The sequence below is a fragment of the Salvia miltiorrhiza genome, chromosome 7 (genome assembly GCF_028751815.1).
Source record: "Salvia miltiorrhiza cultivar Shanhuang (shh) chromosome 7, IMPLAD_Smil_shh, whole genome shotgun sequence".
Taxonomy (NCBI): domain Eukaryota; kingdom Viridiplantae; phylum Streptophyta; class Magnoliopsida; order Lamiales; family Lamiaceae; genus Salvia; species Salvia miltiorrhiza.
In genome coordinates this window covers 16,756,372-16,771,679 of record NC_080393.1, presented here as the reverse complement: position 1 = coordinate 16,771,679, position 15,308 = coordinate 16,756,372, and the positions used below count along the sequence as shown (strand labels likewise).

At 34.3% G+C, this 15,308-nt stretch overlaps 2 protein-coding genes across 2 annotated transcripts; both read right to left on the bottom strand.

Annotated features, from left to right (window-relative positions):
* Window positions 1-2,945: 2,945 nt before the first annotated feature.
* On the bottom strand, window positions 2,946-4,803 carry LOC130993895 (protein DUF642 L-GALACTONO-1,4-LACTONE-RESPONSIVE GENE 2-like). Its single transcript, XM_057918930.1, has 4 exons — window positions 4,782-4,803; window positions 4,241-4,318; window positions 3,631-4,143; window positions 2,946-3,548 (listed from the first exon to the last, which is right to left on the bottom strand). The coding sequence occupies exons 1-4, from the start codon at window positions 4,801-4,803 to the stop codon at window positions 2,986-2,988; spliced, it is 1,176 nt and encodes a 391-aa protein (XP_057774913.1). The 3' UTR covers window positions 2,946-2,985.
* Window positions 4,804-8,354: 3,551 nt separating this feature from the next.
* On the bottom strand, window positions 8,355-11,304 carry LOC130995615 (flavonoid 3',5'-methyltransferase-like). Its single transcript, XM_057920968.1, has 5 exons — window positions 11,038-11,304; window positions 10,801-10,886; window positions 10,563-10,707; window positions 10,337-10,468; window positions 8,355-8,797 (listed from the first exon to the last, which is right to left on the bottom strand). The coding sequence occupies exons 1-5, from the start codon at window positions 11,086-11,088 to the stop codon at window positions 8,507-8,509; spliced, it is 705 nt and encodes a 234-aa protein (XP_057776951.1). The 5' UTR covers window positions 11,089-11,304; the 3' UTR covers window positions 8,355-8,506.
* Between the last annotated feature and the right edge of the window lie 4,004 nt (window positions 11,305-15,308).

Sequence of the window (15,308 nt, the reverse complement as noted above, 5' to 3'; positions counted from 1 at the left end):
TCCCCACTAGTTTTAGCCCCCTCCCGGACGACTAAAACAGTAGATTACGGGTCATAATTGCCGTCCCCGGTCAATTTCTAACCTATAACTCCCAAGAGCACAAAAGATCAACAAGCCCTCACCCAACTCTCAACCTCCCGGTTTATTGAGATGATATGTATCAAACTCCTAATCTATTGTAATTATCCTCTCCCGATTCAAATCACAAATTAGAAATGCACAAAAGGTGGCCAACCAATCATACAAGAGATAAATCTAGGACTTGAAAAGATAACAATAAGCACAATCAAGATATATATTGAACAAAGAAATCAATCCATTACAAATCCATCTAATCTAATCCCTAAGATAAGAGATTTTAGCCAAGCATATTCATAATAAAAGCAAATCTCAAGTCATAAGAAAACATAAATAAAGATATAGAGAGATAGAGATTCATAGACAAATCCTATAATCTTGATCTTCAATCATGTAGTCTTGATGAGCTCCTTTCCAAGTCGTCCCCTTCTTTATTTGATTTTGGTGTTGTTTTTGTGTGTGGAAGAGAGAAAAAAATGGTAGAGAATGGAGGCTAGGGTTTGGGATTGGAGATTTGGGGAAGATGAAGTGGGTGTGTGTGGTGAATGAATGGGGAAAAGAAGAGAAAAATGGAGTTTTGAGGCTAAAATCGCGTTTGGGGTCCATTTGGGGGAGCCCCGCCCTTTTCCCGCGGTCACGGCCCGCGTCCGCGGCCTTCAAACGTGGGGTATGCTCAGGGGACCCGCGGTCCCGCCCCGCGGCCGCGGGTGGTGACCGCGGGTGTCTCCTGAGTCGGAACAGCTGACCCGCGGTCTTACCCCGCGGCCGCGGGTGGTGACCGCGGGGTACTGGGCGTTTTGCACAGTCTGCTCGTTTTGCTCCGTTCTCCCTCGTCCGGACTCGGATTTGGTCGCCGTTTGCGCTCACGGATTCCTCTCGAGACGTACTTCGATCTCATGTCTTCAAAATCCTCCAATTAATTCTTGATTTTCCCTGAAATCACTCCAAAACTACACCAAGGAATTAAAACTCAACAAAACTCAAAATTGGGATACAAACACATATTAGCAATCAATTCATGGGGGAAAATGACAACAATTCATGCGATATTGAGGTACGAAAACCATGTTTGTCAAGTGCACAACAGAGTGTCTCCCCACCAAAGAAAGGCGGCCGGAGGAAGGAAATGGCCACCAAAATCAAGCACGACAAGGCCGCTAGGTACCGTCATATGTATGCTCCCGAGCATACGGATCTCATCGTCCAAATTTGGGCGGAGGAGACCAACGACTCGATCCCTGGGACGGATCAGAAAGGAGAGGCATATTGGGGCCGGATCCGCGAACGTGTGAACCCCATCCTCGGCGTCGACCTTAAGATCAAGCAACTTCAAGGCCACTGGTCCCGGGTGAGCGCGGATGTGCGTATCTGGGAAGCTGTTTGGGTGGAGACGTGCAACAATTGGCCGTCCGGTCATTCGGATGATATGATTCGTGAAAAGGCCCAAACACTCTTCAAGGCTCGAAGCCCACACAGGGCCTCCTTCAATTTCTGGGACGCGTGAAGAGTTCTCCGGAACAATCCCAAGTTCAAGTCGATGTACCTCCTTGGAGACGTGCATGCCTCCAAGAGGACAAAGACTACGAAAGAGGGCGGCTTCACCACCTCGGCGTCGGGCGAGGAGATCTCTTCTGCCCGGCCCATTGGCAACAAGGCGGCGGCGAAGTCGGCGGCGAAAGGGAAAGGGAAGACAGCAGCGTCGCATACGAGCTCGGATCCTCCACCAGAAATAGTGGAGAGGTTGGAGAGGACCGACGAGCAGATGAGGGCATTCACCGCCCAGTACCAGCGGAGGAACGATATCCGGGAGAGGGAGCTCGATATGCAGCTCCTGAACACGGATACGACGCACATGACGGACGCACAACGTGCATTGCACGCGTCCATGGTCGCCGACGTGCTCAGGCGTCGTGGTCTATCCTAGGCTTTTAATTATGTGATTTTAATGATGTTTTAGGTTTTTTAAATTTTTATGTATTTTTTTAGGTGTTTTTATATTTTTTATGTATTTTTTTTATGTTTTAAGTAATTTTAAATTTTATGTTTAATCCAGTATTTAACTATTACAAAAATATGCTATTTAAATTATGCAATAAAATTTAAATGAAAAACATAAAATCAAAACTAATATTATCAAGTAGGCTATCAAGGAACTCCAATGCAGCACTACCTACTTAATAACACAAACACTATCAAGTAGGCTATCAAGTAGGCTATCAAGGAACCCCCATTGCGGATGCTCTAATATATTAATAATGCAATTTTAAATTTGAAATCAATTTTAAATTAAGTGATAATTTTATGATTATAATAAAATTAAAGGTTTATTTGTAATCTATATTTTTTCTTTATCCTTTTATTTTCTATTTTATTTATTTTCTAAAATTGTCAACTTCGGCTAATTATAAAATATTTGATAAGCGAACAAATTAAAGAACACAACAAAAGCTTTAATTTGATATACTTTTATGAAAATATTAGATTTACAATGTAAAAATTATACTCCATTTATTTAAATATTAAAACTTAAGACAATTCTCCTTCGCTCTCCTTTTTTTTATAATAAAACTATTTTCAATTCTTTTTATTTTCATTTTTTTTTCTTTTTGCTTTTTCATAAGTATCAGTTTTTATTAATATAAAATTTTCTTTATTTTATTTATTTATTTTTCTATATTCAATTAAAATTATATTTATAAATTTTTATATAATAATTAAGCTTATATCAATTATATATATATATAATATTTCTACGAAAAATCCGAGTTACCAGATGAACGCTAAAATCGTAAATTAAATTGAATCACGACATTATAATCTAAGAAAACTAAAAAAAACAATCAACGGTGGGAATCCACATTCACACATCTTTAAGAGTATAATTTATTTTATTAATTTGTGATGACATCAAGCCACAATGACGATGATGAGAAAAGCAATAAATAAAAGGCGACGCCACAGCTCCAGCCTCTCTCCAAAGGAAGCAACAAGAATCACATCGTCCAAAACAGGGCCACACAACGCTCCATCTCCGCTTACCGTTTCCTCATAGCTATAAAAGACGAGAGACGACGCCTCAGCCCTAAACCCCACGCTATGTCTGAACGCGGATCCCGTTCCGTTGCTCTTCACCCTGAACTCCCACACGCTCGCCCCTACTCGCACGTGCACTACCAAATCGGCCGCACACGAGTCATTGGCGTCCCCCACCGTGAAGTTGAGTGTGTAGCTATTTGCCGTTGGAAGGCTGGGGAAGTCTTTCTGGACCCCACCTGAGAGCAGCTCCACCGCCGCTCGGCCGCCGGGAACTTTGTAGTGGCCGGAGTCGATGTATCTTATGCTTCCGATTACGGACCATTGCTGCAGCGGAGAGTAGAACTCATCGTCTTCCTCGTTTAGTATAATCCCGTTTCCAGACTTGTTCCCGAATGCTGGCCCCACCTCGAAACCGCCATTTGATAACATGTTTCCTACTCAAATAAATTTATTTTCTTGTCAAAGATTATAGTATTTGGTTGTTAAGAGTGTAACAAGATTAGAATGCATACATACCATCGTACCAAATAGGCATTTGATTGGTGTTGACAGTAAATGCATCGACGAGAGGCCAACACGTGTCATTATCGTTATCATATCCGGCGACGCTTTGGATGTGGATGTCGACATAGTCCTTCCCTCCCATTTGCGGCACTTTGAAACTATGTCTCTCCCACGCATTTCTGCTTGAATTCTTTAACATGTAGATCACTCTTGATAGGTTACGATCCAAATAATCGCGGAGTGTTACGTTTAGAGCAGTCCGATTGTTAGCACACTGTATATTTTGTGCAGCAAGAGTGAAGCTCACAATGTAATCTAACGCATTATTATAATTACCGGTGGCTGTGAGTCTTTGACTGATCTTCCCGTTTTGGCCTAACTGCACGGCGTGGCCCCCGCTGTTTCCGGAGGCCACGTACCAGACCGTGCCGCTGACTGACCAGCCGGGAATGGAGTTTGCTTCGGTACTGGTATTTGCTGTTACATTGGCGGGAGGGATTTCGAAATCCGGGTTTTTTAGAAAATCTATTGGAAAATAAAGTAACATGTGTTTTGGTGTTAGGAAATAGATGATGTTGATCAAGATATAGACTACAAATATTTTGAAAAATTTGAGGCGTACCTGCTGTTGCATATGAGATTGTGATGTAGATGAAGAAGAAGAATAGGAGAGGCCAGTGGCGGATCCAGGATTTAAAAACTGGGGGTGCAAAAAATAATCTTATAAATATTGACGGAGCTAGGGTTTTTTTAAGGGGGTTGAACTTTTACGGGGGTTCGGGGGCGGTAGCCCCCGAGAAATTTTTTTTAGGCCTTCAATATATTTTAGACATTTTTTTTTACTAAAATACAAATATAATTAGTAATAACTCTGCATTCCAAATACAAAATGTGTACGTTCAATTTTTTTATTTAATTAAGAATTGAGGTAAATGATTGATTATACTATGTTAATTTGTTAATTTGGCGGAGCTAGGATTTTTTTGGGGGTATGGGGATTAGAGAAAGGGAGTTAAAATATGTTAATTTGGTGTTTGGTGTTTGTAGCCTGTAGGCGTGTAACTTGTAAGTTGCTTAGGGAACACTCCAACCTTTGTATCTAAATATATTATACTATGTATATATGTATATATACTAAAAAAAAAATTTTTTTTTGGGGGTACAGCTGTACCCCCTTGCACCCATCTGCGTCCGCCCCTGGGAGAGGCTGCATTGTGTGTATATGCTAGGTGAATGGTGAGTACTGTAATTATATATGTACTAGTTTTTATTATATTGCAGATTTTGGATAACTTGAGCATCGCTTATGTCAACTCAACTTTGGTGTAATTAAGTACATTTGCAATGCAAGGTCTAGTTAAGCAAGCTGTCAAAGCCATTTTTACAGACATAAACATGTGAATATATATATATATATAGTTTTTTTTTTGTTTTTTCTAATAAAATCGTAATTTAATTCATATATACATAGAGAGAGATAATCCTATAAAGGAAAGCAATTGTAGAGAGCATTTGCACAAGTCAACTTGTACATGCACAGGAAAATAACGTAAACTAGCTAGAAAGGAACAAGGTTTTACTATATATGTATATATGGAGTATTGCCTTAATTAATGAATGAGGTAGGTCAAAGTCAAGGTCAAATCATTTTTATGCATGTGTATTTGCCAATTAGAAGGTCTAAGGTAGCTGGCATAGCCATTTTACAGACATACATGGGTGAAATTAATTTCTTAAGTTATGGTATCAATAGTCAAATTAAGAGAGAATAAAACAACTTGTAGGTGTACTTTCCCAAGTCAACTGCTACATTAATGTGATCAAGGTTATTCAATAATATCAATAAACAAAAGGGTAGTGCTAAATAGCCATAATTATGGCTGCCATAATGGGTTAGAATGGTAATTTTATATTTATTGCAATTATATATTTAGTTATTGATTTATTATTTTACAATGTTACCCCTACAGATATTTCTTTCCTTTCTTAATTTGATTCTTAAAGATTACTTCCTTATATATAAAAACTAATTATGCTATGCTTGCCAAATTAGTTATTACCGATAATTACAGATTATTTGTTTATATATAAAAATTAATTATATTATATTTGCCTAATTAGTTATTACCGAAAATGAATTGGATTTATTTTTGGATATTTGATAGGTTTTAGGATATATGAATTCCCTTTAGAAGTAGTATTTTCTTATTATTCTTTTAGTTCTATTTGATTTATTATTTTATAGTATCTTCAATTTGTTTTATTAAATATTAATATTCTTTTATTTCTATTTTCTTATGTCGCATGTATGTAATAGTTATAAGTGTTTCTTTTTTCTTTTTTAATTTTACAATATGCACACTAACACTAACAATAACACTCTACTCCCATAATCAATATTAATATAAACTTTTTAGTCATATTAACACTCAAATTAGCACATATAACAATCTACGCATAATTTCAAATATTTATTTCATTTTCAAAATCACATAATTTATTATTATTATTATTATTATTATTATTATTATTATTATTATTATTATTATTATTATTATTATTATTATTATTATTATTATTATTATCGGGTTCAAATTATAATTTTTTCAATTTAATTCCCATGTACTAATTTCTAATTTTTGTACTATGAATAATCAAACAAAAAACTCAATGTGCGATCCAATTTTTCAGCCTAAATTCCAGCATCATCTTAGTTAGTTTTATATCAATTCGTATTTCAAAATTTGAATGTTGGGATCCAATTTTTACTAATATGTTGTTATTTTGCTACTCTATAGTGTTAGGTAGTTATTAATTCGTATTTGAAATTTACTAAACGACAATCATAGTATGATTCATTAGTGCAGAAAGACGAATATACTATCATATCATATACAGTTATTTGTTTATGGTATTTTCAAAACAAGAAAATGATAAAATACATAAGAAAATGTCATCTAAAAATGATTTAATATTAGTATATGATTTAAAATAGCTTTTAACAATAATATTATCATCTTAATGAGTATAATATTAAATTTAATGGGTATTGTATAATAATGATTAAATTTATAGAGCAAGGTAATTTAATGAGTATGTTAGTCATGCTCTTAAATTAATGAAAACAAAAAATTGAAAATACCAAATAGAATTGAAAAATTTAAAGAAATTATCTTGCTCTAAAGAAAAAAACGCATCACAAAGACTTGTATGAGACCAGTTTTTTAAATAATTAAGGATTGTGTCAAATAAATTTGTAAGTAATTAATTGGTATGGTGGCAACAAAGTTGAAACATGTACATATATCGACTGAAGTTCGATTCTCATTTCTAGCAAAAAAAAAATGTTTTTTTTTTGCGTCTATTTTTCTTCAGCTATTTTTTTGTTTGTTTGTTTTCTTCAGCTAGAAAAATAACTTAAAAGTTAATGCCTACCGTAGTAGCCTTATATACGATTAACTCACAATCATGGCAGTATAATAAAATTATCCATTTAATATCTTACTTTCCTTTTTAATAGCTTTGCTAAGTTTGTTAAGGGAATCATATATTTGTAGATATAGTTGACCTTCATATCCTATCTCAAAATTAATGAAAGGGCATTATAGTCACCTATTATTTTCAGAAAATTTAAGGGGTATTATGGCAGCCATAATTATGGCTCCATATAATTTCCCTAAACAAAAATACTAAAAATTCAACTGCTATGCATCTATCGATCTCGTTGAGAATGTATTACTTGAATAATACAAAAATTCAATAACAGACATTGTTTCAAGTACTTATCCATCCTAATCCTAACAGCCATGACAATTCATATTTTAAAGAACAAGCAATAATTACTCATATCGGTATGTTATACAACCTAAAAATTTTGATACTCATATATCATTAATAAATTATTATGTTTTAAATATGAAAATTATTTTATTTAACATTCAAAAGAAAAACTAATGTCTCAGCGAACAAAACTAGTTACATAAAAGTTGGATTAACAAAAATGAAACAGCAAACTGGGCTACGACAAACTTTCAAGCTTGGGCTCAAAAGTGTTGAATTGGAATTAGAATTTGGGCTCCTAACTAAATAAGATACAATTACGTATGGGGTTGGGCAGGATTCAATTCGGAATCCAATTTTTAAATCTTGATTCATAATTACATAATTATTATTATTTTTTTTATATATATAAAATGTGATTTTATTAAAAAGAAAGAAAAACCTAGAACCCTTGAAGGATAATTACATAATTATTTGATTTAAAGCGTAAAAGTTATGCTCCCCTGTCCCACGAATCTTGAGTCATTTCCTTTTTCGGTCGTCCCATGAATCTTGAGTCTTTTTTTTTTTGGCAAAAAAATTCCTCTTTATTCACTTTTTCACTTGTTCACATACCACACTTAACATACTAAATACTACTTAATTCATGTGCCGAAAAGAATTGGCTCAAAATTCGCGGGACGGAGGGAGCACTTATTTAAAGATTAATTTTTTTAAAAAAAATCTCTCCTATCTCATCTTTATTTGGATAAATATATTTTTCAATTTTCATCATACCAATTTTTATTATTATGAATTATTCTTTATTTTTTCAATATTAAGTTAAAATTATTATTTTTAATATATTTATAAATATGATAATGGAGTTGATATTAATTTTATATAAATATAAAAATAATACAACGTTTTCCGTGGTAAAATATAAAAAGTAGTTTCAAATTAAAAAAAAAGAATACGAACATAAAAATAAAATAAAATTAAACATAAGGAAAATATATCAAAGAAGTTATGTAAACAAATTACATTGGTAAAACTTGCAAAGAAATGAAAGTTGAGTGTAGAACAATACAAAATGACAGACAGCAAATGGTTTAATTATTGAAAATAATCAGGTGAGACGCCTGCACAAAGTGAGGCCATCTCCGATGGAAAGTTGGGCCAATTCGATGCGGGAATCGGCGGCGAGAAAGGAGTTGAGAGTAAGGATATGTCCTCTGCAGCCCCTCAAGAACTGGTCCATCTCGGCATCCTCCGCCGCCACCACCGTGCCGGACCACAGCGTGTTGTCGTAGGCTATAATTCCTCCCACCTTAACCAGCTTCAGCAGTTGTTCGTGGTAGTTGATGTAGTTCTCTTTGTCCGCATCAACAAATGCATAATCAAATGTCCCTTCTTCACCCTATTCATTTCCCATCAATTATTCTTAAATCACAATTTCTCCATTCCCATCTAAACTCACATTCAACAATTTATCTGATTTATTTGTTCTAGGATTCAGGGCCGGCCCTGACATTCTGGGGGCCCTAGGCGAAAGGAAAAAAAAAGGCCCCCTAGAAAATCAAACTTCATAATTTTATAGCAAATTTGAGATAGCCGCATATATAACTAACATTATTATAAAGTGCAATAAATCATAAATTAATGATCAAATAATTATAGAAATAAAGTAGATTTTTAATATTTTGGGAACAAAATTATCAATAACCTCTTCAAGAATACCCCATGTTTAAAGTATAAAATTGCTAATACATTTAACCTTTTTTGAGATATAGTAAAATGCAAATATATACTACTATAATTTTATTGATTTTAATTTTAAAAAACTTCTTTCTACTAAAGTTACAATAACCAGTATAGTCTTTTTTTAGGGGACAATAACCACATTATAATCAACAATGTTCTATATACAATAAAAATATTTAAAAAATAATCTAAAATTTTTAATAGGATTAATATTAGTGAACTTGTATTTATTTTGGGGCCCCCTAAATTTAGGGGGCCCTAGGCCCTTGCCCCTTTGGCCCTATGCAAGGGCCGGCCCTGCTAGGATTACATAAAATAAAATCACATTTTAAAATATATACTATGAACCATTTTTGAGCCCTTGCCGTGAAAATTTATGATAGATTCATCACTTTATTGAATGAATTTATCGCCCTAAATTCGAATCCTATATGGGTTGAAAATTTCATTTTTTTTTAATTCACTTTTCACAACAAATTCATCATAATTCACATATAATTCATGAGCTAATTGTTAAAATAGGACCGTAACTTTTAGTGTTTTCAAAAAGAGGACTATATGTTACAGAATTTGAAAATGATGACTATAACTTCTATTTTTTACATTTACACTCCTATTTCGAGATGTGATGGAAGTTATAGAGCCTATAGTCATCATTTTGATATGTTAAATAGGAGTGTAAATATAAAAATAGAAGCTATAGTCATCATTTTCAAATTTCCTAACATACAGTCCTGATTTTCAAATTCCGTAACATATAATCATCTTTTTTAAAAATACTCAAAGTTACGGTCCTATTTTAACAATTAGCTCATAATTCATCACATGATCACAATTTATAATTTATATTTTAAAATAGATATGTAGTTTGATCCTATCCTACTGTTCTTCTATCTAATTATATCACAAATTTTAGGTTGCACTGTTGGAATAGAAAATTAATGACTACTTAATTGTTATAACAAAAAAGAAATATGCGACCGGCCCACTAATAATGGTGTAAGGTAGTGGTGATCGAGTCATAATCCTGATAATTAAATATAAGAACATTTCAACTTGTAGTTTTTTTTTGTTATGCTATGGCACAACTAATAATCATAACCAAATACTTAGATTAATTTCCTATTATAAAAATGCACGATTATATATATTAACATTCCCCAACTTTATTTCAAAAGAAATTTATGATAATTACCTTGGAGAGGAGGTCCTTGATGACAGTCATAGCATCAGACTGGATGAACTGGATTTTGTGAGTCATGTTTGCCTTCTCAATAAATGGCAATCCGACTTCGTACGCTTCCCTATCCGGGTCGATTGCGATTATCTGGAAAACGAATATCCCAAAATTATAATCCATATGTGCCCGATACATAATATTTAATAATGATTTAATTTTTTTGTCCTCGAAATTAACATACCCGACCATCGTCGGGAAGAGCAAGAGCAGTGGTGAGAAGTGAGTAACCGGTAAAAACTCCAACTTCTAATGTCTTTTTGGCATTCATAGTTTTCAAGAGCATAGAAATAAACTGGCCTTCATCGGCAGGCACATTCATTAGACTCCTGATAAAATAATATACACCAATTTTTAGTAATGAATTAGAGAAATTTATTTTTCATACTATCATAACTTTAATTATTATTAGATGATCATACCAAAATTTATACTTGTCAACGGTAGCTGTCCTGATCTCTTTGAGCTGTTCGTGCTCTCTGGGAAAAGCACTTGTTTCCAGAATATACTGCAATACAATCAACAGTTCAATAAAGAAAATGGAACAAAGTATTTAAGTAACATAATAATAATAATCTATTTGATAGTATTTGCAAAGATGAGTAATTTGAAATGCATTGGTTGATTAATTTAAAATGCGTTGAGAGAAGAAATAAAACCTTAGCGAGGGCTTCGCTCTGAAGAATGGAGCCATAGTACTTGTTCTTCATTTTGAAACCCAAAAAGATGAATGATAATTAAGGGTGGGAGAATTAATATGTTTGTTTGAAATAATGAGGCAATTTATAAAGCTACAAACAACGCGTTAAAGCCTCTATTTAGAAGAAGTGTCACAGACAACAACTACGCTCCTATATATTTATTCAATAATTTATTTTTTATTATAGTCGATATTCGATTCGATTTTGGGTGGGTTAATGGTTAGTCATGGAGGTTTTCCCGGCCAACCGCCACCTTATTAGTTGCAAGAATTTGATGACATGTTAATAATTAATTCAATAATTAACAATTGGTCTAGTTTTAAAACTAGAAGGGAAAAGATTTTTGGACACCACACACCTTCATAAAAAATTGATTTTTACTTAATATCTAATTTGACCAATTTTTTATTATTTAGTAATTTGTCTAAAATATCATTTCCAAAAATATATTCAATCGACTAATAACAAAATCAGTTGAATATATTTTTAGAAATAATATTTTAGACAAATCACTAAATAACAAAAAATCGATCAAATTAAATACCAAGCAAAAATCGATTTTTTTATGGAAGTGTCTAAGACACCTGGTGTCCAAAAATCACTCCCCCTAGATTAAATATATGGCATTTTTCAGAAGATAAATTTAGGTGCTATTTGTAGGTATATTTCGGGTGGTTCAATAAAAAATATTTTTGCGGAACATCAAAATCTTTCACTCGTGAGATTATTTACCGTACAAATTAGGCTACACAAAATATTGTAATTGCTTACACCATCTTATTTTATGTAGATAATTGGCCCAAATTTTACATCCTAGTAAGAGGGTGTTTGACAAAGCTTATTTTAAAGAGCTTGTAAGCTCTTGAAACTTATAAGATGTTTCAAAAATTTATAAAATATGATTTTTTAAGAATTTATAAGTTGTCAACGTATTTGGATAATTGAGCTTATATGTTGAGAGAGAATTTTTAGTTAGAGAGAGAAAATCGAAAAGAGATGAGATTAGAATGATATATAATGAAAATAAAAAATCATAGTTGAGTTATTTTCATAAAATGAGTGTTGCTTAAAAGATAATGAGAAAATAAATTGAGGTAGATTAACTTATTTTTTTAGAAGTTTATAAATTCTTAGAACTTATTTTTACAACTAATTATAAACTCTTTAGATAATAATCTTATACTCCCTCCGTCCCAATAAAAGTGGCCACTTTTATTTGGGCACGGAGATTAAGAAACTTATTGTTATGAGTTAATTGAGTGTGGTCCACCAAATTTAATGAGATAATTACTTCCTCCATCTGACTTCTTCTCCTTCTCACTGCACCGTCAGACGATGGCGACGGCGGCCGGCGACCACCGATCTGCCAACAACCACCACAAACCAACTCTCCGTCGCCGGCGACCACCGATCTGCCAACAACCACCACAAACCTCTCTTTGAATTGAATCAACATCCCTCTTATACTTCCCCAAACCAGAACAAAAAAACGAAAAGAAAAAGGAATCTGCCGGCTCCCAAACCACCACCACCCTTAGATTCAGGAGCACCGGCCACCGCTCCTTCACCTTCACAGGCGAGCGTCGGCTCCCATCAAAAGCCCTAGCCCCCAAATCGGCCGCGGCGGCAAAGAGCGAACCTGCGCCGCCCTCGCGGTCCTCCGATTCGAGGAAAACCCAGAACGAGCGGCGGTGACATCAACGATCTACGCCTCGCCGCCATCAACCACGCCACCTCAGATCTAGGCGGCGGCGGCCACGGGGTGGCGAGAGGAAGAAAGTAGAGGCGAGGGACAGGGAGTTCAGGGGTGGGGCGAGAGGGAGAGAGCAGAGGCCAGGGTGAGGGAGGTCGGGGGCGGCGACCGACGCCAGCGCTGGTGTCGTCTGATACTCGCCGGAGAAGAAGGGGGGGGGAGGGGAGGGGAGGTCCGCCGCGGTGAGGTAGAGAGAGAGGAGTGAGACGAAATGATGCTGATAGGTTAAATTAAAGAAAGAGGTAGATATTACTCCTTCCGTCTTGCAAAAATATACTCCCTCCGTCCCCAAAATAAGTTCCTCTTTGGGGACGGCACGGGTTTTAAGGAAAAGTGGTAAAATGTATTGATAGTGGAGAAAAATATGTTATAATTAGTATTGGGAGTAGGGATGGCAGTGGATCTTGGACCCGGTCCAGATCCGTGGATCCAGATCCGTTTTTATGGATCTGGATCTCAATTTTTTGGACCCGACGGATCTGGATCTGGATCTCAGTTTTGAAAACGGATCTGGATCTGGATCTTGAAATTTTAAATCCGGATCCGGCCCAGATCCGACCCGTGGATCCGTTTTATTATATATATATATATTTTATATTTTATATTTAGTTTACTAATAATATTAACTAAATTAAAAATAATAAATAAATTATATTCAAAAGAATAAAAACTAAAAGTAATTAGATAAAAGTATTTTGTGTTATATTTTTCATGATGGAAATTAGATGTTGTTGATTTTGTGAATTTTTTTTAATTTAATTTAAAAATAGTAGATCCATGGATTTGGACCCGTGGACCCGCGGATCTGGATCCAAAATTCTCAGATCCACGGATCTGGATCTGGATCTAGTATATGAAAATGGATTTGGATCTGGTATTGGCCAGACCCGGTCCAGATCCAGCCCGTTGCCATCCCTAATTGGGAGGGGTGAAAATGTGAAAAAGTGTTATAATTAGTATTGGAAGTGGTGAAAAAGTGAAAAGTAAGAATAAATAAAGTATTATTAGTGGTGGGGTAGTTGTCCAAAAATAGAAAGAAAGAAAGAGGAACTTATTTTGGGGACGTCTCAAAAAGGAAAAAGATGAACTTATTTCAGGGACGGAGGGAGTACTACACTTTTAATAATACAAATTTTAATAACTGATGGGTCATGAATACTTTTTCTGTGAATAAATTAAAAAAATGAAGTGAATAATACTCCCTCCGTCCACTAATTCAAGGCCTTCTTTCTTTTTTGGGACGTCCACCAACTCAAGGCCTATTCATTTTTAGTAAGTTTTTATTTATATATATTTAATTGGTGGGTCCCAAAATAATACACTTTTTCTCCACTCAACTAATAAACAATACATTAATTGTGGGTCCATTTCTCCACTCAACTAATAAAAATACACTTTTTCTTAAAACCCGTGTTTTGCTACTTAGGTCATGAATTAGTGGACGGATGGAGTAAAAGATTTGTGATGAGTTAGTGTTCAAAAAAAAAAATGAATATCTTGTAATACGTATTAAAATGACAAACAACGCATATTTTTGTCGAACAGATAGAGTATTAGTTATTTATCAAAAGTTACAGGTTCGGAGTTCGTTCTCGCACGTTCATTTTCTTTAATTTTTATTTTTTTAGTCTTCCTTGTACTTCATTCATCCACAAAATGAGTATTCATATTTTTTTTTAATCCGTCTATGAAATGAATACTCATTTCCCTTTTTAGCAAGTGTGCTCCACACAACCCTTAATTAATACTCTTAAAAAGTGTCCGACAGAATCCCGATGCACTTTCCAAGAACACAAGCGAGAACAATTAACCAAGCACAAAATGTAAAGAAGGGAAATGAATATAAACCGCAAAAATAATGGATTTAGATGGCGACAAAAATATAAATATTGTTAGAGTACCAAAATTGCAAGAGTTTTGGTATATATCGACTTATGTGTGTTGTAACGAGAAACGCTCGCCTATTCATAGCATAGATACTGATTACTGAGGGTGCCTCCGACCGCTGCAAAACCCGGCTTCCAAAATTAGGAATTAGCATTGGAGAAGAAAAAAATTGATTTCAAAAAAGAATTTGAGTAATATAATTTGAATTTTAGTAATGCATTTTTAATTATTCCATTCGTCCAGCAATTCGTATCCTACGGGGAGGGGCACATGTTTTAAAAAAAAATGTATTGTTTATTTGTTGAGTCGATAAAGTGACACGACTTTTAAGAAAGAGTAATTTATTTGTTAAAAAATAATTATTAAAAATGGGTAGGACATGAATTGGTGGACATACCAAAATGAAAATTATGACACAAATTGATGGACAAAGGGAGTATTATTTATGATTATAAAGTTGTTTTATATTATTATACTCCTACTAGATAATTAATATATGGAATTTTAAATTAAATATATAACCAAAATATATAAATAATGATACAAATAAATTAATTAGAAAACATACAAATAGATATATATAGGTACT